Consider the following 27,705-nt stretch of genomic DNA (forward strand, 5'->3'; position numbering starts at 1 on the left):
ATCAGACAGGTCCTTTTGTTGTATTTCAAAACCAACTTAGAGAAATGTCTGAATAGCCCGTTATTATACTCTACCAAGGTCTATGACCATTGGTTAATCATTACGTCATCGCCCCGTGTTTAACGCATGCTAGCGGCATGAGTCCCCTTTCAACTTAACACCTGCACTCATGTATAACATCACTACTTCACCCTGTCACATATATATATATATATATATATATATATATATATATATATATATATATATATATATATATATATATATATATATATATATATATATATATATATATATATATATATATATATATATATATATATATATATATATATATATATATATATATATATATATATATATATATATATATATATATATATATATATATATATATATATATATATATATATATATATATATATATATATATATATATATATATATATATATATATATATATATATATATATATATATATATATATATATATATATATATATATATATATATATATATATATATATATATATATATATATATATATATATATATATATATATATATATATATATATATATATATATATATATATATATATATATATATATATATATATATATATATATATATATATATATATATATATATATATATATATATATATATATATATATATATATATATATATATATATATATATATATATATATATATATATATATATATATATATATATATATATATATATATATATATATATATATATATATATATATATATATATATATATATATATATATATATATATACATACATATACATATACAAACTCTGGAATCAAAGTAATCTTATTTCAAACTACTTTAATAGAGGAAGTCGTCACTCACTTTCATTCGCTGGTGAGATACGTTACCTGTCACAAAATGGCCGCTTATTTAATGTACGTCGCTGTGTCCGTTTTAGCAAACCCATCCACACATGTATGATATCCACATTACAAGCAATAGCTTGTTGCGCAGTACATATACACGTTTGTGCTCGCAAACGTCACATTCCATGCATTGACTAGACCTTTAAGAGTAGCACTGAAACGTATGCACGTCTTGAATATTTGTGTTTAATAATAGAATTTGATCGTTGTATACCTGTTACTACCCAGAAAATGGGCCGAAAAATAGTTATTGCCACATGTTCGTTGAATCAATGGGCGTTGGACTTTGACGGCAACTTTGAGAGAATAATGAAAAGTAAGTCATTACAGAATTCAGTTCAAAAGGGGAATTTGAAATGTTGTCACTCCATATTGTTATGTTCAACGACAATTCCAATGTAAAGACCGTTTAAAAATATATAATACACCAGTACCTCTAGCTTGGGAATTATTCGTTCCTGAAGTCGTTTTGTAATTTGAATGTTTCGTAAGTAGAATCTGCAAATCTTGTATTGAATTAGCATAATTCGTTCTCTAATCTATATATCTAATATTTTAGCGTTGTTCGTTTTTGACCTCATATCTACAACGCACTTGCTCGTTTTCTTTTTCTTTTTTACCAAGACCGAAAGACATCAAGACACTACTGAGATTCTCACACCCACTTGGCTTTATTGCAATAGCTCAAACTTCTGATCACTGACCTGCTTTAAATCCTTTCGCAACAAGCAAAAGGGGGCGTACATTTGAACATCAGTGGGTGTGTTTCAGTTGAGAAAAGAACTCCAAATACTGTATGGGGTTTCTCCTCCTATGCGCAGCTGGTCTGGGCAATTGGACCGCCCCCCTCACTTGGATGTCAAGAACAGTTTTATGATACTGGTTCCCTGTTCAGCTTTGAAATGTCGATTACAATTGTAAAACCCAGGAAAAACTGTTTCGAAAGACACGTGTGACAAGCTATGTATGTCATCCCGAGCAACAATACATGTGAAACATTTTGACAAACGTGCGTGAAGCCAAATGAGCCACAGACATGTAAATTTAAACATTATATAACAAATACTACTCCCTAACCCCTTTAGAAAATATAAAGATATGTATTTTTTAGGAAATATTAATGCAAATAATTATGGCGTTTGTTTATTTTGGACCTTGTACTTACAACCCCATGTGTTCTTTTTTTGTCCTGGAGGTTATACTTGATAAAATAGAAATGGGATCCCAGGTCAGTTCTCTTTACATCATTAATTTGCAAAAGAAAAGATAAAGACTTTTGTGTTCTGACTCCAATATATAAGGTCTCTCCTATTCTAAAGTGGGTGTTAGTTCTAAAGATAGGTGGGTGTGTTTCATTTACCAGTTTTGACCACTGAAGTAGTGAGTGAACTGTTTCACGATAAGCTTGTGGTGTGTAACAAATACGAAGAGGGGGAGAGAGGGAGAGACGGAAAGAGGCTGCTTTGAAATGGCTCCAAGTGACTTTGTCAAGTCAAGGATTCGCTTTTTCAGATCCATGCTGAACTCCTTTGACTTTCCCATTGTAGCATTTGTGGGCGTTTGCATCCAATGAGTCCTATTCAAAGTAGTCCCCAGCTGTAGCCACTCATAATTAAAAGTTAAGAGGCCATGCTATGAAGCTCATGTGACTGACACAACTTCTAAGAAACCAAAATTGCTAATTCGTGTTGGTGTATGTATATTTTTGACGCAGCAGATTTGATCACTTTTTCTGTTAACCCATAAAGAAGTCATAAAAGAACCAAACTTCAAGAATGTTTTTTTGTGACAAAAAATATCTGTTCCAATCACTCTATTAGAAAAAAATCAGAGTTGTACAAATAACTGGAAACTCAAAAGCGCCATGACATTGTTCTTCACAAGTGTATGTAAATTTTTGACCACAACTGTACCTAGGGGCAATTTAGAGTGTCCAATCAGCCGACTATGCATGTTTTTGGAATATGGGAGGAAACTGGAGTACTCGGAGGAAACCCACGCAGGCCCGGGGAGAACATGCAAACTTCCCACTGGTGGTCCGACTCGGCTACTGGTCCGCCGCTCCCTACTAAAGGACACCCTAAACACTCACAAGAATAACTACCCAAGTGCCACGCACATAATTGATTTTAATCAGGCAAAATCTGTCAGGTTTAGAACCATATACATTCAATAATTCGGATCAGAGGTAGCACACGCAGAGTCGGCTTGATGAGATTTTCAAAGACATCAGCTGAGGGAGGGGTCGGGAGGTGCCAGCGCTTGGAGACGAGTCCATCTCCTTGCCTGACCAGTTCCAATCCCCTGCCTCCCTCCAACAGTTGAGCTGGTTTTATTAACAAAGGGTCATGTGACCTAGGTACAAACATAAGGCGGGAAGAAGTAGACAAAGAAGTGGGTGTCGTGAAAGATGACACCCCCTTAACTAAAAGGTGTCATGATGGAAGTTTCCACTGGGTCATGCAAAATTCTATTCTAGTTACTACACTATATAAACCAAAAGACATAATAATAAGCATAAAATACATTCATACTTCACATTTCCCCCCTTTAGTAACTTTGAAAGAATTTTCATTAAACATCAAGTTATATCCCTCCTATCCAGATTCTAGAATACAAATATCATCAGCATTATTTATCAAGGGGTATGGAAAACAATAAAATCACTTGTCAAGGCAGAGGCAAAAACTTGAGGTAATTTTAGGGTTATCCGAGAAAAATCCATCTGCGTCCCTCTTTATGAGCGGACACAGTTTTTAAGTCAAAACAAGTACAATAACCGGAAGCACTCGACATACCGAGACTCGTCCCACTTTGAAAGAGTGGAAGAATCTCCATTATGATTTGCCACGCGGTTATACTGTATGTCATTGTAAGTTACCAGCATGTGCTAGATAGTATTTCGAATCATAACTTTCATACATAGAAAATACAGAACCGTAACAAAATCGCAAGTGAGGGAGTTGCAAATTTAAACACTATCGAAAACCCACGACTCGTGTTGGCCAAGCTTCAGCTATAGCCCGAGTCATGTATTGGTTTCATCTGGGATGAAGGTGCAGCAGTGTTCTCCCATCATGGCACACACATCTCCATCATTGGCTCCATCCTCCTGCAACTCCATTTCCCTTAGGGCTTTTAAATCATCGGCTATACCCTGTAGGGCCAGGATCAGTTTGGTTAATCCACACTTGTTTAACAGTTCAATGTCTTTACATAACTTTACCCACTCGGATTTGGCAAAGTTGCGACAGTATGATTTTCTGGGGGGGTTGGACTACTCGTAGTCACGACGGAACACCACCACCCCAGATTGAATCATGTGGTTTGAATTGCACTGATTTTGGTCTCTTATCGCTTACTGTTATGTTCATTACCCTTAAAAGGAATGCATCTCATCTGCCTCACTGCAGATTTAAGCGCGACGTCTAGACCCAGTGAATTCAGGATGTCAGGATACCACACATCTTCTTCATAGTAGTTCTCCAGATTGTTCTTTTCATACCAATTCACTCTCCTCTGTGATAGGAGTATGTCACCATCTTGTTTTCCCACTCGAGTCTCAGTGGGCGGGGTGTTCAGACACGCCCAGGCAGTCACTGACAGTACAGTCACTGTGATGTAGGTGGCAACAGCTTTCACTGTGGCCTATGTGTAGAGGTGCAAAGTCTATGGAAGCTCAAGGTTAAGTGAGGGGTGCTCGTGGCAGGTGAGTAGACTGATGAGTTTTTACGGACAAGGGTTTTGATACCGTCCAACTTCCAGTCTACTCACAGTCACCTGTGTCTCGAACCACCTTGACCTGAGATTGGTGAATCTACGAATACCTCTCAGCAATCTTTGCAGCAGTGGAGGTTGGTGAGTTGGGCCACGAATGGGTCTTCCCATCGTGGAGAGAACCAGGACTTCCTTTTTATGACTAGGATCAGCATCCAGTCACCTGGCTTCATCACCTCCTGCAAAGTAGACAAAAGGGAATCACGGCAGCTTGCCTGTTCTTTGGACAAGTTTCTCCATACATGTTACCATCCATTCTGTGATTAGGTCTGCCTTGCCCTTAGCCTTTTGTCATGTTTCACCTTCCCATAGAGGATGTTGAAATGGTCTTCCATGAACATTTGTTTGCTCTACCAGTCCCACACTCTTTGGACGTTGTCCTCGTTTGGGCCTGAGGTTGCCTTGCACACCATGACTGCAACAAATCAAACACCAAAAAATTAAAAGTAGGTATTTAGACCTCTGGGACATGGAACACACACTGTACCATGTCCGTCATCCCCCCCTGTTGAGACATGGTTCAATCCATGGCTCAATTTTGGAATAATTTTTGGGAGGCACGCTAGGCCTTTAGCTGTGTACAGGTCTTCTGCAGACTGTTCTGTGTTCTTTCTGTATAGATGCATCTCTACCTTATGTGATGCAATGTTTTGCCTATCAATTAATACTGTTTTTGACTCAGTTTTTGTTGTTGTGAATACTGTGCAGTATGTGTTTGCGCTGCTGCTTTAGCTGCTGTCGTCTTTAGCGCGTGCTCAACACCTGCATACGGCCACTTGGTTGGGCTTAATTCTCAAATGAACAAAAATCACAACAATCTTACTTATTCAATCACTTTGTTTGCGAAAATCTAAATGTCTTATCATTCAAAAGTAGATATACTAGCTGTTATTCTATTGTGATTGCTGCTTCCTTGTTAAGATCAAAAACTATATTTGATTTTTCCTTTCCTGCAATTACACAAATTAACTAATCATGCTAAAAATATGAAGAATACAAAGAGCAAACCAGGCTGCTTTCTCCTCAGGAAAACAGCTTTCCCGCTCTCTGCAACAGTTACATTCACATCAATTAATATCCAGAAACAAATGTAGACATTTATAATTCTGAAAAGAATTGAACCCACTAAACTGTAACCACCCCTTGTTTATCAGGGTTAATATTTTCTAGCATAATTTTCCTTTAGGGCAATTAAAATTCATTACTTATAAATTGCATACTAATCAAGTCCCAATTCAATTAACAATGTGTATCGTGTTGCATATTAAACTCAGTTGTTTGAAATTCAAAATATCCCAAACTAGTAGTCTTTTTTATCAAATGTAACATTCCATTGTCTTTGGAGTTTGCCAATCATCTCCTTTAAAACTTTCTTAATCAACATTTTCCAATAGTCTGGCATAAAATCAAAATTTAGTTACATATCTATCCATTGTAGTCTCTTTTTCTCTCTAATTGTTTACTTTAAAAATCTGTAAGAAGGTTTGTTCTCAATTGAAACGCTTTCACTTTTTATGGAGACAATAAAACCAATATAAAAAGTTCCTTATGGTTTATGGCATTGCTCCTCGAGCAATAATCTTTCCAATCAATATTGGATGCTTTCCATTACGTCTGATCGCGTCAATAAGCTTATCTTACCTGTCTCCTCAAACGTTTCAACTGAGAGAACCTCCTTACAGTGCAAAGATGGATCTGCATCCTCCGCTATTTTCATGTCTGCTGTTTGGTCAGCAACAGTTGTACGGACGTTCTCATTTTGGGTTGCTCGTGCGTCTTCTCCATGTTTCCTGTTGAAAAACACAGTCTTCTTCTGCTAACTCAAAATTAGTGCGTTTCTTTAAAGTTTTTCTTTTATACAGATAGCCAGATTAGAGTCATCCTTCAGCTCCAATCGTGTAGTGAATAATGGCGTTTGGTATGGTAACGAAATATGGAACATTTTGTCAATTCAGTCAATTAATCTGTTAACACAATTTGGATGCCATTATCCCTATACATCAATGGTACTTTGAAATTTCATATGATGCACTGTTTTTGTTTTTCTCAGTGCTCAAAATTTCGCATTGCAGATTTGTTCCTCCAATTCAATGCATTATCATCAAAAAATTTCTTTGGACTAAACAATTTTCCTTGATTTTTCATCGCCATCCAAAAAGGCTTATTGGCAATTTCAGAAATTGATTCCAATTTGCTAAATCCTTTTCCACCTTGATATCTAAGGGATCAATTATATCTTGGTGGTTGGCCAATCAAAAACACAAAAAGACAAACAACCATTCACGCTCACAGACATCAGTGGTCTGTAATTTTTTATCACTAGTGGAGAGCGCCATCCCTGAAAAGGGCTTATTGGCAGCTAACCACCTTTTGCTGTCCTATCAACACTAGTCATTCTCAAAAGGACTAGGTTAATAGTCATTAATATGACTCACACTAAAGCATATTTCATCTAGTGATGGAAAAACAATGAATTATATTTCGTGCACTAAACATGATTCATCTTATTCCATCCTATAGAAATCATGCTTATCCTAAATTAATTATTTTATCTAAACTTGTCAGGTACAATTTAATAATTTGGATCAATGCCATTTCTGCATTGTAAACTTCTCGTTTGATATCATTAATGATTTGGATGAATGCCATTTCTGCATTGTCTTCATTTAATAATTTGGATGATTCTTAATACTTAAATCTAAATCACAAATCACTCTCATATTGCTAAATTAGTTATGAGGATAGCTAAATTGCACTAGCGGAATCCCCATTGAATTCCTATCCGCTCCAAGAAGGCGGTTATATTTAAAATAAGAGCCATTTTCTGGGCTCACTATTACCATAATTAAAATTGAGGAAAAATAACCTTTCACTAAGAATTTCCTTATATAAATTTCAGTGTTTAATAAAGGACCCATAATTTGTGACTAATATATCATAACATTATCAACTATCTGTCTCTCTCTCTCTACATCTCTCTCTCTCTACATCTCTGTTTCTCTCTCTCTCTCTCTACATCTCTGTTTCTCTCTCTCTCTCTCTACATCTCTCTGTCTCTATCTTTCTCTCTGCTAACTTTCTCTCTCTACCTGTCTCTCTCAGTCCCCCACCCCTCGCTGTTTGTGCAGGGGGTGGGGGCCTGGGCTGGTGGGGGCTCTCTCCCTATGGCCCCACCGTGGGGTGCTTTGAGAGCATTGTGCAATCTACTGAGGAGGCCACCCCCCTTTCTTTGCGTCGGAGTTGGTTGAGTTGGCCCATCCTCCGTCTCGTTGCGTCGGGGGAGTGTGAACTGCTGGAGAATGACCATTTGCTACGCTCTTCTTTGTCTTCGCGGCTCTTTTTTGGTCGGCCATCTTCTCCCTGCCATGTGCTCATCCTTTCTTCTACCCCCGCTCGCATCTCTTCTTTTGTTCTAGGGACGCCCCGTCTCAATTTATTATCTCTTAAATACTTGTCTAAGCTTATTTATTCGCCTAAGTAGCTTTTTTCCTTTGTTTACAGCTTTTTTTTACTTCTAAATTCCTTTGAATAGTTTGCAAAGGTTCCACTAACAATTTCCCCAAACCATGTGCTTTGTTCTCTCTGTGTCTCTGATTCTTTACTATTTTGCAAGGCCTGCGCGCGTCACGGCGTATTTCAGGTTCATATATATATATATATATATATATATATATCCTTTCGGTTGATATATATATATATATATATATATACTTCATATGAAGATTACTTTTATCAAGCGCTTTTACTCATCAGGTGCTGTATTTTTGGAAGGTTTCCCTTATTTTTAACAATCTCCAAAAATCCTTTACGAGGGATTCTTTCACCCTCTAGTCTAAACCGCGTCACCAGTTTTCCTTACGAATGTCACCTATGGCCGAAGTGTACATTCGCCGCATATCTTGTGTATTCCCTTTTTTTTTTTTTTTGACATACATACTCCCCAACGATATGCAAATATTTCCTATTTATGGAACGTTTTTCTTCGACTTTTTCACGAGAGGAAAAACGGGATTTTCACCAGCCTTGTTATATATAAATTTTAAACAGCCCTACTGTCTCTTGTGCGTGCATCCTCTCTCCGGCCGGGTTCCTTCTTCAAACGGGCCGCGATCGACCGAAAAGCCCCCTCTTTCAAAGTAAGAGGGCTGACGTCAGTAATTCTTGGCCTTCAGTCCACCGCAGTCCGAGAAATTCAGAAAGGAATCCCCGGGTTTTTTCGGCACCAGAAAATGTCAGGTTTAGAACCATATACATTCAATAATTCGGATCAGAGGTAGCACACGCAGAGTCGGCTTGATGAGATTTTCAAAGACATCAGCTGAGGGAGGGGTCGGGAGGTGCCAGCGCTTGGAGATGAGTCCATCTCCTTGCCTGACCAGTTCCAATCCCTTGCCTCCCTCCAACAGTTGAGCTGGTTTTATTAACAAAGGGTCATGTGACCTAGGTACAAACATAAGGCGGGAAGAAGTAGACAAAGAAGTGGGTGTCGTGAAAGATGACACCCCCTTAACTAAAAGGTGTCATGATGGAAGTTTCCACTGGGTCATGCAAAATTCTATTCTAGTTACTACACTATATAAACCAAAAGACATAATAATAAGCATAAAATACATTCATACTTCACAAAATCTGAAAACAGTTTCGCTGAAAATTTCAGCAAGTGAAATATCCAACAACAGGATAAAAAATGCTGGATCATGTTTACTCTAACATATAAGATGCATGCCGAGACGTACCACTTTCATAATTTTGGACAGTCAGAACATGTCTCTTTGTTCCTGACCCCAGCATACACCTCGCACACCCAACAAAGAAAGCCCCAAAGGCAAAACATGATCACCTGGCCTGACAATGCCCTCCCTCGACACTGACTGCTTTGAACAGACACAGTCTGAAACTTTCCACTATGGTGACCTGGCATATTCGCAGACACAGCACTGTCTTACATCAAGTACTAAATGGCTATGGTCACTGTGGAGAAGACCATCCAGGTGTACCCAAAGCGTAAACCTGCATGACCAGTCAAGTCCGATCACTTCTCTGTGCCCGTGATGCAGCCTTCAGACTTGCATCACAGCTCATGTGAATCTGAAGAGAGTGATCAAGGCTGCCAACGCAGACTACAAGGGGAAGATAGAAGGACAAATCGACAACCAAGGACTTCTGTTTCAATGGTGGATTGTTCGGAACGTCCAGCGTATAAAATAATGAATCGATCCACTGCTCATCATTAGGACATTCAACTGTCCTGCCAAAAGTTCATGTCTCTTTACTTGAATGTTTCTATTTAGTAAAGGCACTAATGTTGCGGTTCTTATCCTTGTTGGCGCTCCCGAACCCCACCAGTTTCATATGCACATTCCCCGAATCCTCCTTAAATGTAAAATAAAAAGATTTTTTTATTTTTCAAATTCAAGATATCGTATTTTTTCTTGACTATATGGTGCACCGCATTTAAAAGCGCAGTGTCAGTAACGAGTGCTATTTCTTTATTTGACCCACAAAACGCACCGCGCCAAAACACGCAGCCAGGCATGGCAAAACATACACCAGCTTAAACATACGGACACACGCTAATAACACGTCTTTAAAGGCAACGGAAGCAAAACAGAGTTCGGTTGTACTTTATTTAGCCATTTTACAATGTAATCCTGTTTTTTGATCAATCATCACCCACAAAGTCCTCATTTTCTGTGTCCAAATTGAACAATTGTCCAAATGATTCATAAAATATGCCGGGTTCCCTCTCTTCGTTGTCAGAGTCACTCGCATTGCCACGTAGCCCGAAAGAAATGATGAACAACAGTGCAAGCAGACACGTTCATCTAAGCGGCCTCAAGCCATTCGCAAATAGTGGCGTAACTAGCCCGGCGCTGCCTGCCACCCTGCTTAAAGATGTGTTCCCCACCTATCATCCATTGTTCCCATGCCGCTCGCAACTTTCCTTTGAACGCCCGGTTGATGCTCATGTCCAACGGTTGGAGTTCTTAAGTTAATCCTCCGGGAATGACAGCAAGCTCAGAGTTCATTTTCGTGACCTGGTTTTTCACCGCTCATGTGAGATGAGCACGCATGAAGTCGCAAATCAAGATTGACGGGGAGCCGTGAAAAAAGCCATCCGGTCGGTCTGTTAACATACACCTCACATAGACATTCTTTCATTTTCACCTGGTCCATCCAGCCCTTTTGGTTTGCCTTCACCTTCTACTGTTAGAAAGGTGTTTACCTTTTTTCTTTTGAAGCAGCTCTCTCAGCGTGTAATGCTTGGTTTACATATTGCTCAAGAGTTCCCGTCGGTCTATCTAACCAATGCTTATTTATCTATTGCCTAACTGCATAATTTGAATGGGTATTAACAACATTTTTCACTTGATCCTGATATACACCGTACACTGTGATCCTCAGGAATGCCATTATTCCCTTTAAAGCATGCAGTCATCCTGGCTTTCTACTCTTGAAATGGGTCATCACATTTTGTTTCGCTGTTCCAATAGCTGAATAATTTGCTATTGTTTTAGCATTTGTGGTGGTTTGATCTGTCAAGTCATGCACTCATAGTTAACTCATGACTGTTAAGTTGTAGTGCCTCCTACCTCTTTTGGATCCAATCTCTTTTTATGTTATTCCAATCCCCCTTTAATTCTGCTGTCCAAATTTGTTGGATCTCTGCTCCGTTCAGATGATAATATTTTACCACATCTTTATCCGGAACAAATTACGCTACACCTACTGTGTCCAAGTTCTATGCACCAAAATGGTAGTGAGATTTTCAACTTCGATCATGGGATATTGTCCCATAAAATTATTATTCAATTCTGATAGTTTAGGCATTAAGGAGAGTACTTTCCTTCATGTCTTGGACCATTCACCCCCTGTCCCTGCCAACCTAGTCAGGCAATCACTCTGATAGGTCGGAGGTGTGGTGGGGGTGACAATTGCAATGAGGGTAGAACAAAAACTCGGCACTGATGGATAATGCATCAGAGTCTGCGACACATTTATATGTGAGCAATGTTTCTCAATTTCCTTCTTAATACTAGATCTGGCTTATTATACTCCTTTCTATGGAAAAACACGGCTTCACCCTGCTTGTCATCACCATCGCGATTCTCCTATTGGCAAGCCTGTCTCCTTTTTCCTTCACTCCTTTTCTTCGCCATCAACAGCCAAAAAAACCTCATAACGCTCCATCCATTTTTGTGTCTCCTTTATGTGTTGTATTTATTTTATCGTCCTGGTTTATTATTTCATGAGTATAAAGCTGACCAGCAAAATCATATTTAGTTATCCATAGGTTTAGGTATTAGGTTTTTGATGCCCATTGGTTCTCTATGAACTTCTAGTCTTTGGATTAGATTGGATAACTATTCATCCCGTATTTGGGAAATTTCGTTGTCACAGTAGCGGGTGAGGATGCCAAAATAGGAAAGGCATTTTGGGCATAAATAGATAGGTAATAAGTAAGTTAATAAATAAATACATGAATAAATGTACATGCTAGTTTTTGCTTTGGGTCGTTCTCATCAACTATTTTGCCATTCCCAATTTTTAGAATCAATTTACTACACTTTAGAGCAGTGGTCTCAAACCGGTCCTCAAAGGGCCGCAGTGGGTGCAGGTTTTCATTCCAACTCAACAAGGATACCTTTTGCAAGTGCAATCAGTTAATTAGAGCCAGGTGCTACTTATTTTAAAGAAACCTGATTGGTTAAAATGTCGGCACTGGAATCGGTTGGAACAAAAACCAGGACCCACTGCGGCCCTATGTGGAACCGGTTTGAGACCACTGCTTTAGAGTGACTATACTGACTTTCCCGGAACAGGGTGACAATTTTACGTCTCTAATAATCCTCAAGCTTCTACCACACGCCAATTGATGAGAAATTCTTGCCTGTGCTTCTAAAGATGGTTGTCACTTAGAATTCCTGTTCAATGAGACCCGTCTCCCCACACAGATTTTTCACATTCACACTGCAGAGTTTAGGCACCTTCAGGACACCACTGCCATAGCTCAGTTTTATAGATTTACTCTGTATACCTAACCTTTTGAGATGACTCACACATTCATACCCATATGAATGTTTACTCACTAGAAAAAGTGTTCCACCCTCTTGGTCAATCATCAACCATTCGTCCGCAGGTGCATAACCGAGGTCCAGTCCTGGAAAAAAAAACATGATTCTTTGGCTACGGGCCCCCTGGATATTGACTCATCGTCTGAAGATTCTTAGGTCTTGACTTAGGTTCAAAAGACCATTTAAATGTCAGGTTCACCAATTAAACATTTGTAAACTTTTAGGAATGGCACACGAGGCACCCTTTTTCTGGTCAGTGGGAAACGGCCGTGTTCTTTCTGCTTTTTCCTTTCCCATCCACTTTATGCTGCATTTCCCATTTATTGTGTCAGAAGTAATGTGTACAACATTAAAAGTGTATGTTTGCCTTTGCTGATTTTGAATTTGATTTTTCAGAAAACAGGTGTGTGCTCTCAGGTTTCCTCCAGATAGTCACAGTCCTCAGCATCAGCAAATGTAATGTTGTTCCTCAAACACTTCTCCAGAGTTCACATCCTCAAATGTCCTCGCTTGGGGGGTTCGACTAACGTTGGCTATGTCCGTTCTATAATATCCATGATATTCGAGGGATTACTGACTATCTAAGAATAATATCATAATTCATACACAAAATTGTTAATCATGTTTTCATTTTGCAGGCACATAATTATCGTTCCATTTTATTTTTTTTCTTTCTATATCTTCCCACAGGTATTGAAATTGCTAAAGAAAATGGAGCCAAATACAGACTGGGCCCAGAGCTGGAAATCTGGTGGGATATAATCTGTAACTTCTGATGCAGTCACACGGCAGGGCCTGATACACGCTTTGGCTATTTTTTTTATTCTAATTATTTTCGCGTAGCTGTTGTCGTGTGTTGTAGTGTGACTTGCACCAGGCTGGGAAGACTGAATCTGCAATAGGTAAAACACTTGGTGTAAAGAAAACTGTGGGAGCAATTATTAGAAAATGGAATACATACAAGACGACTGATAATCTCCCTTGATCTCGGGCTCTATGCAAGATCTCACCCCGTGGTGTCAAAATGATAACAAGAACATTGAGCAAAAATCCCAGAACCACACACGGAGGCCTAGTGAATGACCTACAGAGAGCTGGGATCACAGTAACCAAGGCTACTATCAGTAACACCTTTTAAATACAATTTATGTAATGTAATCCAAATCCCATTAGATTCAATAAATATAATAATGGTTTAGATGTTCACTCGCCTGACTTTGTTTTGTTTCGATCCAGAAGTGGTTTGTAGCTTGGATTTGGAGATTTAACTAGCCCATAAATACATTAAAAATATAAAAGCACAGTGGTACCTCTACTTACAAAATCCTCTAATTATGACATTTTAAGATTACTAAACACTTTGATAAGTAAATGATGAATATACACAAACAAGATCCAAGTTACAAAATCCTTAATCTTTTCTTTCAATTTTCTACATCTGTTCTTCTAATTTAAAATTGTCCTGAACCCTGCTTGACACTCCAATGGCTTCCCATTGGAGCCTAACAACAACTTATACCCGTTCTTTATTTAGATTTATTGGTGTGAATGAAATAAATAAGGGTCTGTTATCCATCGAGGAAAACAAGAATGGTGCATGGTTAAATGATATTGCAAGCCATGTTTCCATGGCTTTCTCTCACCTTCACTCAGTATGTGAAGTGTCATACTGCTCTATTCCTGTGTTCTACTGGGTGACAGATCGTCTTGAGTTTAAACTCTGCATTGTAAATGTCTCTTAATTGGAGCCAATTCAGGGCCTTTACACAAACACAAATTGAAATGAAAGACTGTTTTATATATCCCACCCTGCACCGCGCACTACTTCTTCTACCGGGGAAAATTAGGTCGGCCGCTGCTTATCGTAGTTGCGCGACGTTTTGCGGCTCAGTATTGATCCGTATATAAGGCGCAAAAATTGCAGGCCCTCATATGTGCCTTATAGTGCGGAAATACAGTATTTTCTTTCTCAAAATTTCCGTTTTGGATGATTTACAAATGTATCTACTAAAATGTATTTTTTTTTCCTAGGCTTATTTCTTTTCATATACCATATCCACTATTATTATTTTGTTTCTTCACAGTGGATACGGTTGTGCAGACCACTTTCATGAGTCTGATACATTGTTGCACAGTTTTGAAGTCCTGAAGAAGCTTTTAGAATCTCCCGTCACTGAGGACATAATCTGTGATGTGGGCATGTAAGTATTTAATAATAACAAAAGACAAATTATATGTTGAATTAAAAGATTATTACTGTCTCTGTACAACAACTTCAGGAGCAGGTTAAGAAAGAGGGCGACCAATTTGAGAAATTAATTACCAGACTGCAGAATGTGGAGAGCTCGAACAGCACGAACGCATGGTCTGCTCCTCTGCAGCTCTGTCCGAACTAACAGTTTGTGCCTCTATTAATATGTGAACAACATGATGCTGTACAGAGAAGATAACAGAAACAGGGTATGGGCTGATACGCCCAGGCATCTGCAGAGCTTATGTCTCAACATGACTCGACAGTTTTTATAACTCGCACCAAACTGATGCAATACTAACCAAAAATTGCAAAGAGTCAGTCAGCATATCTTACAATTACCCATTCTAAAAGGTGAGTTCTCACAACAACCTGAAAAGCGGAAATTCCTCAGTTAGAGGAATATAATCATTCAAATTAATTAAAGACATTAAATGGACAATCTGAAGAAACATTGCATGTGCCACTTCCTGTAGGAGCAAAAATGTGGCCAGAGTAAGAAATAGCCAGGTGGCAGCCAAAAGCAGAGACCTAGGAAGAAGTGTCATCCAAGATTGTAATGCTTAGCTCCTGGAATGGAGAAAACATGGCAAGTAAGGATGAACCGCCAAGTAGGAAGACAAGAAATCAAGGATCCGGTCGACAATAAAATAAATGGGTGTATCTCCAAGGTGAATATGCCGCATGGATTAAATCATCAACAAAAGGTCCTCATTTCTCGTTCTGCTTCCTGTGTAAAAAGGATGTGAAAGTTGACGCTAAAGGAATTAGCGATCTGAAGAACCATTTTAAAACTGCCGGACATGTGGATTATATAATGACAACCAAATCACACGTGTTATTGACCAAACACTTCGTCTCTACGGCTGAGCCAGCGGCATCCCACAAAGTCACAAATGCAGAAATACTATTATGCCATTTTCTTGCAGAGCACATAATCCTATTTTCATTTTCCAATCGTTAACACCCGCATACTGTTGTCATTCACTTTAGGTCTTTCCTCTGTATAGGTCTGTGTTTTTTTAGTATCGAGTGTTTTTGCAGGTTAAAAGCGCTAAAAGCACACGGAAGTCAACTGCCTCGCCACTCGTCTGGGTGTTTGGCATGGATTTACCGAATTGCTTGGAATACGTGAGGAGGCTATTTTTAGGCTGAACGTCCACCTGGTTGATCCCAATAAGTAGCATGTCGGCAAGAAATTAAACCAGTCAGTCGAGCGGTCAGGGTGATACAACATTTGGAATTTAGTGCAAACACAAGACGCTGGCCGACTTATTGGGCCACTCCCACTCGACGAGATCGCGTAGGCCGCGGCCCTGGTTGCGGATGTCCAGAAGCCGCTCCACTTGAAGGCGGATCCCCCATTAATGGTCAGGGGAGGCTGTTGGGGGAACAGCTGGACAACGCGCTCCTCTTGACTGGCTTTATCTGTAGACTGGTTGGGACACTCTAAATTGCCCCTCGGTATAAATGTGAGTCTGAAGGGTTGTTCATCTCCTCGTGCCCTGCTATTGGATTGCAACCAATTCATGGTGTCCCCCGCCTCTTGCCCAAAGAGAACTGGGATAGGCTCCAGCACCCACTGAGCCCCTTGTAAGGACAAGCGGTTTAAAAAATGAATGAATGAATTAATAATTTAGAGGCGATATACAACACCCATTTTACAGGAAAGAGAGGATGTATCTTTTGTGTTTAAATTCTAGTTTTGTTTGTGTTATATTGATTTGAATAATTGATGTTCCCTCAGGCCCATCATGCATCACAATGTGCGCTACAACTGCCGGGTGATATTTCTCAACAGGTAACTTTTAAAATATAATAATTTTATTGGAGTAATTGACACACATTATTATGTAATAAGTCAGCCCAGATTAAATAAAACTCAAAAACTGTTTCAGGAAAGCATCACATAGGCAACAAAGAAATCTGCACAAAAAAATAACGTCATTTCAACTCATTATTAAGCAGCATTGATGGTGTCACTGTAAATCTATTCCAATACTAGCTCTTTAAATACAATTTATGTAATGTAATCCCAGTCCCTTAAGATTCAATAAATATAATAATGATTTAGAGGTTCACTTGCCTGACTTTGTTTCGTTTTGATCCAGAAGTGGTTTTGTAGCTTGGATTTGGAGATTTAACTACCCCATAAATACATTAAAAATATAAAAGCACAGCGGTACTTATACTTACAAAAGCCTCTAATTATGAAATTTTAAGGTTTCTAAACACTTCGATAAGTAAATGATGAATATGCAAAAACAAGATCCAAGTTACAAAATCCTTTTTTTTTCAATTTTCTACATCCGTTCTTCTAATTTAAAATTGTCCTGCACCCTGCTTGACACTCCACTGGCTTCCCATTGGAGCCTAACAACAACTTTTAACCATTCTTTATTTAGAAATATTGGTGTGAATGAAATAGATAAGCAGGGTTTGTTATCCATCGAGGAAAAAAAACGGCGTGTGGCTAAATGATATTGCAAGCCATGTTTCCATGGCTTTGTCCTCACCTTCACTCAGTATGTGAAGTGTCATACTGCTCTATTCCTGTGTTCTACTACGTGACAGATCGTCTTGAGTTTAAACTGCATTGTAAATGTGTCTCTTAATTGGAGCCAATTCAGGGCCTTTACAATGAATGAATGAAATAAATAAGAAGTAATATATGGATACAATAACGGTGGGCGTAACCGTCGCCACCGGATGGGCATTACGTATTACCGGCTGACCCTGATGTTGATGGTTTCAAAGCCTGTCTGTGAGTATCAATAAACAGGCCTCTGGCACGCATGCATGTTGGCTCCGTCATCCATACGGCAAAGTCATTACAGGTTTGTTATCCATCAAGGAAAAAATGGCATGTCGTTAAATGATATTGCAAGCCATGTTTCCATGGTGTTCTCCTCACCTTCATTCGGTATGTGAAGTGTCTTACCAAGGAACATTAAACTCTGGACCTGCTGTATTCCAACATAAAGGAGGCATACAGCTCAGCCCCCTCCCCCCCACCACTCGGCCGCTCAGACCATAACCTGGTCCATCTGATCCCCAACTACATCCCTATGGTAAGGAAAAAAACTCAACCACAAGGATCATACGAAGATGGACCCGTTCAACACTATTCTGCCAGTATTACTGAGAGTAGAACTGGAAAAGTAAAGCACCATGTAGCTACATGGATCATCAACATCCTCACTGACAGACCACGATGTGTGAGACTTGCAGTTTGCAGCACGGAGGCCCCAAGAGGCACGGTGCTCTCACCATTCCCTAACCCTCTTCACCCTCTACATCGGACTTCAAACACGATACAGACATTTGCCACCTCCAGAAGTTCTCTGACGACACCGTTATTGTTGGACGAGTGATGGACGTGAGTGATCTAGGTTACAAGGGAGTCATCGCAGCCTTTGACTTCTGTAGGTGAAACCACCTCTACATAAATGCCAGTAAGACAAAGGAACAGACCACTCGGGTGAACATCCAGGACGGAGGGAAGGAGGGTGCGATAGCGGGAGAGAGACTAATTATTGAGCCGTTAAAATGAATGAGAAATGTAAAGCCATGTGGTGATTGCACGTGGCAGCTGAGTAAACACACAAACACAACTCAACAACTCAAAATTACCGTATTTACTCGCATATGACCCGCTTTTGTCGGACAAAAAATTTACTGAATCGAGGGTATGGGATAAAAACACGACATGCACAAAACTGCAAGATGACACTATGATGTGGTGACAAAAAATGGTGCCTTCGCGACGTCACGATGCAAGACCATGCGGGAATATACAGTATTTTATTCAAAATAAAGAAAAGATACACAGATAAAACATTTAAACAAAATGTATTTTGACATCTTTGAATACAATTCAAGGATAAAATTAACCGTATCTTGCATAAAACGTGAAAAAAACTCGTGTTCCCGTCACTGCTCGCTTGGGATACCGCCATTTTACTGTGGTTAAACGTGCTCAGACTGGCCAGATGTGAGTACTTTCTTTTGCCTGCTATGGCTCGCTCGAGGCACCTCTATCTACTGTTGTTAAACGTGCTCTGACCTTAAATTTTAACTTGTAAGCACATCACAATAGTTAAGGCTGATCGAAGGTCTGGCGGTCGATTGTTAAGATATAAACCTTGATACCTACGTGATGTGTATGCTATTATACTTGACAAACAAGGGTTGAAGGCGCATTAATCAGAAACTCACTGCCGCCCAGAGTTGATCATCCATGGTTCCGAACATTAGAAAGTACTGTAATCCCTCAATTATCGTGACTTCACTTATCGCGAAAATTCGCTGCTTTGTGATTTTTTTCCCTGCTATTAATTATTGAAATTTTTTTAACCACTCATAAACGTCAAAATCCACGCTACAACTTGTAAGCAAAAGTCAATCTTGCTACCATGACTCAGCACTGAATTATTATTATTTTTTTTAATACAGGTGACCCTATTTCGCGATATTTTTATGATTATCGCCATGTCTGGTCTACATTAACCGCGATATTCAAGGGATTACTGTAAGGGGGCTGTTGGTCGGATGGCCATGTTCATACCCCGGGAGGGAAGGGGCGAGGGAGAAGAAGAGAGGGAGAGAGGGAGAGACAGAGTATTTTAGTGTGTATACTAAGCTATGTTCATTTAGGTTAAATTTAAAGTTTATGTTATGTACTGTTACAAAATTGTCGCTTATGGAATGTGTTGCTGTCAAGTCTTTCCTGTCCTATCCCTCTCCCTCCTCCGCACAAACCCATGTTAGCCGCTACCATCTGCCATACAGTACTGTACATAATCATGCTACATTTCATTAAGGATCATAACCACTAGGTAGCTATTTGTCACACACACAAACATTCCTCCTAACAATGTTTGCGTGTGTGTGTGTGTGTGTTAAAGGGGCACTTTTAAAATAAACTTAAGCAATGTTCCCTCTAATTTTTGTTTGTCTGGGCAGAAACAACCTCCCTGAGCACACTGAGTACCAGTGTTAGCAACATCATCATCGCTCGCTATGGGCACACACCAGTATCTCACCTGCCATAAGCAGGTGCATGTCTACTACACATAAATAATTTAGTAATAATAATATGTAATGATTAACATCTATGAATGGGTGGCCCGGCGGATGATTGGTTCGTGCGTCGGCCTCACAGTGGTGGGTCCTGGGTTCAAATCCAGGTCGGTCCACCTGTGTTGAATTTGCATATTCTCCCTGGGCCTGCGTGGGCTTTCAATTTTACTTTATTTTACACATCTGTCCTTCTCACTTGTCATTCTTGTTCAAAACACTTTTCTGCTGAACGTGTCACTTGAGATAGTCAAGTTTCCGTTTATATGCAATATTTTTCCATGATTTTGCTTAGATTTATTTAATAAGGGATAGCACATATTAATGAACATATTATATTCATGTTAATGAACATATATGTAAGATTTTAGCCGAGGGCTAATTTCCATTTATAGTCCATTGTGTAGGTTGAAGACAAAGATCACACACACTAGACACACGCACGCACGCATGCACACGACCACACACAGTAGATTTAGACAGTTCTGACCCAATTTCACCACTTGATAGAAGGGCTTTAAAACACGAAAAACATAAAAGTGGACAGAGCTACTGCCACTGGCTGCCGCGTTAACTGTGGCATCATAGGGAAAGGGGTTAAAAAAATAAATAAATAAGTTCCAGCGCCAGATGATTGCTGCTACGCAGAGAAGACGCGAATAGTGCGCAATTGTGCAAGTGCACAGCTTAGAGCAGTGGTCTCAAACCGGTCCTCAAAGGGCCGCAGTGGGTGCAGGTTTTCATTACAACTCAACAAGGATACCTTTTGCAAGTGCAATCAGTTAATTAGAGTCAGGTGCTGCTTATTTTAAAGACACCTGATTGGTTAAAATGTCGGCACTGGATCGGTTGGAACAAAAACCAAGACCCACTGCGGCCCTATGTGGAACCGGTTTGAGACTATTGGCTTAGAGGGAATATTGAGCATAAGTCACATCTACAGTTCTAATACTCTTCATATTAACCCAGTACATGGATTGTTATTAATTCCTTGTTCTCCTAGACAAATACTACTGATTCGACCAAAGAAGTTGATGGCAAACCATGGCATGTACAGAGAGATGCGGTGGTTCGCACCTTGGACAAAGTTTCGGTTGGTATTCTTATAGTTCACAATTCCAATTAGTCTAAAGTTTGACATCCTCACCTGGGGAATGTGGTATTGAAAAGTAACTTCCTCGAGATCAAAAACGCAGGACAGTTAATTAGGACAATTGACTGATCAACCCTTGGGCATGCCAGTGTTCAAGATAAAGCCCAGGGATACCTTATTCAGTCAATAAATGTTGTATACGCAAGCCGTTGAAGATGGATCCACAAACAATTCACGTAAAGGAATCAAGATTTACAAAACTAGTCTTTATTAACAAAGGGAGCACATAAAAACATGGGAGTACCAAATGAGACAACAAAAGCATGGCCGAGTTGGCAAATAAAACTAGGAGGCAAAAGTATTACAAAACAGCACGACCGAATCGACGAGTACAATTAAAAATATCACAAAATACAAATCTCAAACTTGTACAAGGTCTCAGAAGATTGTCGAGCAAACAGCGGTAAGCAAGAGCAAGGCAAATAATACTCTGACAATCCACTGATAGTCTCTAAAATGGTCGCTGCTCACAATCAGTCGATGTGCGCATTGTGGTTGCTGGGTTTTACAGCCTGACAATGATCCCAAACACACAGCAAGGGCAACAAAGGAATCGCTCCGTAAGAAGCATTTCAAGGGCCTAGCCAGTCTTCAGATCTCAATCCCATAGAAAATCTGTGTAGGGAGTTGAAAGTCCGCATTGCCCAACGACAACCCCAAAACATCTCTGCTCGAGAGGAGATCTGCGGGGAGGAATGGGCAAAAATACTAGCAACAGTGTGAAAAACTTGTGAAGAGTTATAGGAAACGTTTGGCCTCCGTTATTGCCAACAAAGAGTACATAAAGTATTGAGATAAACTTTTGGTATTGACCAAATACTTATTTTCCACCTTGATTTGCATATAATTTCTTTGAAAATCAAACAGTGATTTTCTGTTCTTTCTCCACTTTGTGTCTCATGGTTGAGGTTTACCCATGTTGTTAACTTGCACAATTGGTGGTTGACTAAATAATTATTTGCCCCACTGTATATACATTTTATCAAGATATTAATACATTACAGTCTTTTGACATGCTTATAGCTGTAATATTTAATAAATACCATCGTACCTCTTCTTGCAAAATGAATTGGTTTGCTAACTTTTTCGTAGAGCAGTACTTTATTTGTTCCACGGTCTTTACACTACTACCAGCTAAACCTTTTAAAATCGGTCTGTGTCCCAGTTTTTTATGATTAAATAATGAGAGAAATATGTAAAATGATTTATTAACGTTTTAAAATGAAAAACAAGCATACACAATCTAGCCATGTTGAAACGCTGAAGAAGAAGATGAAGCCAAAGGTCTGCAACAGAGCGCTAGCATAACACCACTTTCATGTCTTGTTTTGGGTAGATGAGCGTTTGCTTTTCACCTCTTGTGTCCTTCTGAGCACTGCGGAGTAAGGGAAGCCCGGAGGGTTTAGGACACGAGGTGAAAGCCAAGCACACACACGAACGCACGCAGTCTTTTAAACATAACGTCAAGAATTCACGCAACAGCATTAACAACATTTATCAACAACAAGAATTAATGTTTTATGATTTCTTTGGAATTTAATTTTTCAACAATTTTGTTAGTTGCTACTAGATCTTTCCTGTTTGGATTTAATTTGCCCTTCTGCTGTGTTGGTTGACGGATATTAAAAAAGAAAAGTATCCAAAGACTTTTAATACTGTTTCGATCCTACGACTCGTGAGCACTTTTTCTGGAGGTTTTTATTCTACGAAGACAAAGTTTGTAAAATTTCTCCAGCATTTTTTAATTTTTTGCTGTTGTGACGCTCGCTGCTTCCTCCTCGTCTGCCTTCTTGTTTTATTCCCCCAATTTTGTCGAGTTTTTCTTCAACTCTAGAGCAGGGGTAGTCAACTCCGGCCCTCGAGTGCCCCTATCCACTTTGTTTTCCATATCTCCCTCCAACAACACAACTGAATCAAATAACCGGGATCCGTATCAAGCTTCTGTTCAACTTGCTGATGAGTTTATCATTTGATTCAGGTGTGATAGAAGAGGGAGATATAAAAAAAACAGACCGAATAGGGGCTCTCGTGGAAAAGAGTTGGCCACCCCTGCTCTAGAGAGTGTGTTTTTATGCCCCTCGACCAACTCCTCTTTGTCCTCCACGCCGACCACGTCTTGTCTTGGGAGGCATGATGATAAAAACAGAAGCAGGTGCTTCATCCACACTTGGGAAAACTCAACCCAAAAAAACATAACTCTGTGACGACGAACGGTGGTCAAAAGTACATAAGAGAGATTCTTGAAACAAGGATAGTGGTTGTTGTGAGACAACCAATGAGAGCCCAACAGTGTAGTAAGATTATAAAGTTAGAATCAATGCATCTGCCACAATTTAAAAATGAAATAACGAATAAGGAAATGTTTACTTTTTGGGGAATTTCATAACGTGGATCCTTTTCTTATCTCGAGGAACTCATTTGCATATAGAAAGCTTTCATAACCATAAAATTTCATACCTAGAGGCATTCCTAAGTAGAAGTATGAGTGTATGCATTTTTTTATAATTGTAGTTGTGTACTTGTATTTCTGTATAGGTCCCCAAAAATGTATTGTGGTAGTAATCATGGGGGTGATCCTTCTTTGCGTTTTTTCATTTATCGTGGCCATGCCTCGTCTAACCGCGGTATTTGCGAGATTACTGTATATTTAAGTCTTTTCAAATGCCTATAACTGTAACATTTGATAAATACAATTTTTGATAATTGTACCGCAGTATTTGTATTTTTGTATAGGCGCAATAACATGTAGTATGGTCGTAATAATAGGGTTGATCCTACTTCTCGTTTTTTCCATTATCATGTCGAAATTTGAAGGATTAATGTACAGTCGAACCTTGTGATTCGACCGCTTCGCCATACGACATTCTTGTCTTACACCGAAATTTTTTATCAAATAATTCGCCCGAGATACGATCAAAATTTCGTGATGCGACCAAGCCAGGTGGCCATGGCACTGTCTTTTTTGCATCTCTTTCGTGTATAAATTATTTCTACGACCACTGGGCGGACATTGCATTTCCACACTGGGCAGTCCCCCCCCCCCCCCCCTCCCCAGCGTTGGTTATATTTACATACCAGATAAACAATATTACTATGGATCGGCTGAGTTCTGCAAAGAAAGGGCGTTGACAATGGACACGAAACGTGAAATAATTAAAAAATATGAGTGGGGTACGTGTTACTGAGCTCGCTAGGCAATATGAGAGGAATACGTCAACAATTTCCACCATCTTTAAGCAGAAGGACGCATCAAGACATTTGCCTTGATTATCGCCGAGGAAAATTACATCCCCCAGCAAGTTTTCAACTGCGATGAAACTTGTCATTTTGGGAAGAAAAAACGCCCAGGAGGCATGAAGGACCGCTTAACGCAAGCGTTGTGTGCTAATGCGAGCGGGGACTGTAAAATTAAGCCGTTACTAGTGTACAATGCTGAGCACACGCGTGACTTCAAGAGATCTACAAGTGATTTGGCACGCTAATTCTAAAGCTTGGATTGCGCGTATTGTGATGATATTTGTGTGCGTCATTTTCGAAACATTTCGAAGGGGAGGCAAGTTCCTAACAATACTTGATGCGTTCGTTTTGAAGACTCAGGCAAAACGGCCGGGTGGGGTCAACCCATAGAACTAAGGTAAAAAAAAAAAAAAGATTAAAATAACATTAGAATTCAGTTGTGTGAAGTTACATTAATAGTTGAGTGTCTGTATATAGTTATCCAATTTTATTTAAATGTGTTTGTTCGTTTACGAGTGCGTTGTTGCCGTGGATAAATCCCCCCGAACAGCCCCAACCTCCGCCTCCGTGTATGTCATTGTCTCTCCCCTCCGTCAAATGCGTCTATTAAACACATATTATTACTATTAAACGACTCGTTATTTATCACTTTGTCAATATATGGCGAATTAGAAGGAATAAAACCTATTTTCCAATCCAATATCCTGTTTTTGGTGTTTTGAGAGGGTTGGAACGAATTAATTTGTTTTCAATTCATTTCAATGGGAAATGTCCGCTTGAGTTACGATATGCTTGTCAAATGATCAGTCTCGGAACGGATTACGATCGTAAATCGAGGTACCACTGTACTCAGTTTTTGATTGGTTCACAAATAGGCATTCCGAAATGCACTCAAATTAAACAGACATCTGACTCATAACCAGTGTCTTGCAAGAGAGAATCAATCCTGATTCGTCTCCGTTTGAGATCATTCTCCCGTCTGCCGCCTCTCTCTCCCATTTTATTTACATACGATTTTACATGCATATCAGTTCTCAAAACAATAATCGGTCTGCAGGATCTTCCCGAGAGAGCTCGTGTTAGCCAGACATGAGGAAGTTGATGTTTCTCATAACAATTGAAAGTCCTCCTTATGTTCTCATGGGAGTTCGATGTGAACCACTTTCAGAAGTCGATGTTTCTCAATGTGTTCCAAAACAATTTTGAGTCCAGCTGTAGAGAAGAGCACCCATCCCGTTGTTTATCCCGGTTACAAGCAGATCTCCTAAAATGACTTTTCTAATGTTAATAAGCTAAGTAAATCAAAACGTTCTTATTGCGAGCAAATATATAACAAATGTGAGACTAATGACCCTAACACTTTTGTTTGTAGCATTTCACACATCCCTTGCTATATTTTAAGGACTTCTTTTAAGTTACAATGAATTTCTGTTATTATTGAAGTAGAAAGTTTGTTGTTGCCGTTAGCTAATTTCAATATTAGCCTGTTTCTACTTCCACAAGTTCTTTTAATTCATAAATGGAAAAAGTCAGCAGAGTCTCGTTCAAAAGGCGTGGCTTTATATAACAGATCGATCTGGACCCAACACCTCATACAAAAGCAAGAGGTAGAAAGGTAACTCAATACATTTTACAAAGCACATATATAGCAATGATCTCCGTCCCTCTGAGTATGAGTGTGTGTGTGTTAAAAAAAAACCCTATGACCCCACACACATGGGTCATCCTTTTAACCCATGTCTGTCGGCAGTAACTTCTCTTTCTCTGAGCCGAGAGGGCCATAACTTCTGGTAACACAAACAAAACTGGAAAAAGGAGTGAGACACTGGGGTTCACATTGGTCATTCTAAGATAACGGAACTGAAAGTAACTTCAGCGTCTATGCCATAAAGTATAGATAGCTCATTATTTACGCGATAAATCATACAGGGTTTAACAAGCGGCTGTGTTCCACATAGTGAAGTCGTAAAAACACTATTAAACATATATAGTGGTTCAGCCTTAGTTTCATTTGCTTAGTTATTAATGTATTAGTCAGTTGCATAATTGTCGTTAGTTAACATTTTAATATATAATTCCAATACAAGCGGCTGTGTTCCACATAGTGAAGTCGTAAAAACACTATTAAACATATATAGTGGTTCAGCCTTAGTTTCATTTGCTTACTTATTAATGTATTAGTAAGTTGCATAATTGTCGTTAGTAAACATTTTAATATATAATTCCAACAATATCTATGCTGTTTTAAGGACTTTCTTTTTAACTTACAATGAATTTCTGTTATTATCTATGCTATGTTTTCAGGACTTTCTTTTTAACTTACAATGAATTTCTGTTATTGTCAAAGCTCTAAACTACATTTCATTATTTCAAAATGTTATTTTGTTAGTGTTGTCCCGTGAAATGATATAGAAGAGGGGTGTACTCGGTTGTCTGAGATATTTTAGAAGGTACATTAAAATTACATATAATGTAAACATGGCCTTTTTTTAAATAATATGGATATCAATAAGTATCAAGCATTAATTAACGAAATAAGTACAAATGACAATGCCAACAATGGAAGATAATGACAAATAAGGGCCATGAGAGTATAAAAAAAATGGGTGACCTCATTTGTCATTGAAAAACTCAGATGACATTGTGTTTGATTCTGTATCTAATAGGGCAGTAGAGGAGTACTTCCTTCCAAGAATGATCCAGCAGGTCACAGGGCAGGTAAATAGATATGAAGCTACCACTATGGGTTTTGTATTTTTAATATACTGCCAAAATGTGTAACTTTGCTCATCAGGAAATAGTCCCATTTGGAGACTGTGTGCTTTCAACCAAGGATACTTGTATTGGTACAGAGATGTGCGAAGAGTTATGGTGCCCTTCTAGGTAAAGTAGCTGCCAGATATTTTTCTACATGTCATGTGTGGCTTTGAAACACCAATAGGATTTGAATAATCACTTTCATTTAGCCCTCACAGTCAGATGAGTCTTGATGGGGTTGAAATCTTTACGAATTCTTCTGCAAGCCATTATGAGCTCTGCAAAGCAGACCAAAGACTCAACTTGATCAAGTCAGCCACTTCAAAGGTAAATAAACTGAGAACCATTTCCACAAAAAATGACAAGATGTTTTAATATTTATTTACATCTGCATAGGATAATTGTATCTTAATATAGAAGCCATATGCATGATTTTCTCTTC

General features: G+C 39.0%; 1 protein-coding gene across 5 annotated transcripts; it reads left to right on the plus strand.

Moving 5' to 3' along the window:
• The first annotated feature begins 979 nt into the window (after nt 1–979).
• Nucleotides 980–27,705, plus strand: nadsyn1 (NAD synthetase 1). 5 transcript variants are annotated; one of them, XM_077711715.1, is made up of 8 exons: nt 980–1,250; nt 13,477–13,688; nt 14,871–14,987; nt 16,785–16,838; nt 21,120–21,209; nt 27,173–27,224; nt 27,301–27,389; nt 27,473–27,705. In XM_077711715.1, coding segments are annotated over exons 3-8 (453 nt in total). In that variant the 5' UTR covers nt 980–1,250; nt 13,477–13,688; nt 14,871–14,985; the 3' UTR covers nt 27,639–27,705. The 5 variants fall into 5 exon arrangements, with proteins under 5 accessions (XP_077567841.1, XP_077567839.1, XP_077567842.1 ...); XM_077711713.1 differs by having other exon boundaries at nt 13,477–13,537; nt 27,473–27,653; XM_077711716.1 differs by lacking the exon at nt 13,477–13,688.

The sequence above is a fragment of the Stigmatopora nigra genome, unplaced genomic scaffold, assembly GCF_051989575.1.
Source record: "Stigmatopora nigra isolate UIUO_SnigA unplaced genomic scaffold, RoL_Snig_1.1 HiC_scaffold_27, whole genome shotgun sequence".
Lineage (NCBI taxonomy): Eukaryota > Metazoa > Chordata > Actinopteri > Syngnathiformes > Syngnathidae > Stigmatopora > Stigmatopora nigra.

Coding starts and splice junctions, on each gene's coding strand:
- nadsyn1 (XM_077711713.1), top strand. CDS start 1,166: ATGGGCCGAAAAATAGTTATTGCCACATGTTCGTTGAATCAATGGGCG. Junction 14,988..16,784: donor ATAATCTGTGATGTGGGCAT/GTAAGTATTTAA, acceptor ATGTTCCCTCAG/GCCCATCATGCATCACAATG. Junction 21,210..27,172: donor GCACCTTGGACAAAGTTTCG/GTTGGTATTCTT, acceptor TGTATCTAATAG/GGCAGTAGAGGAGTACTTCC.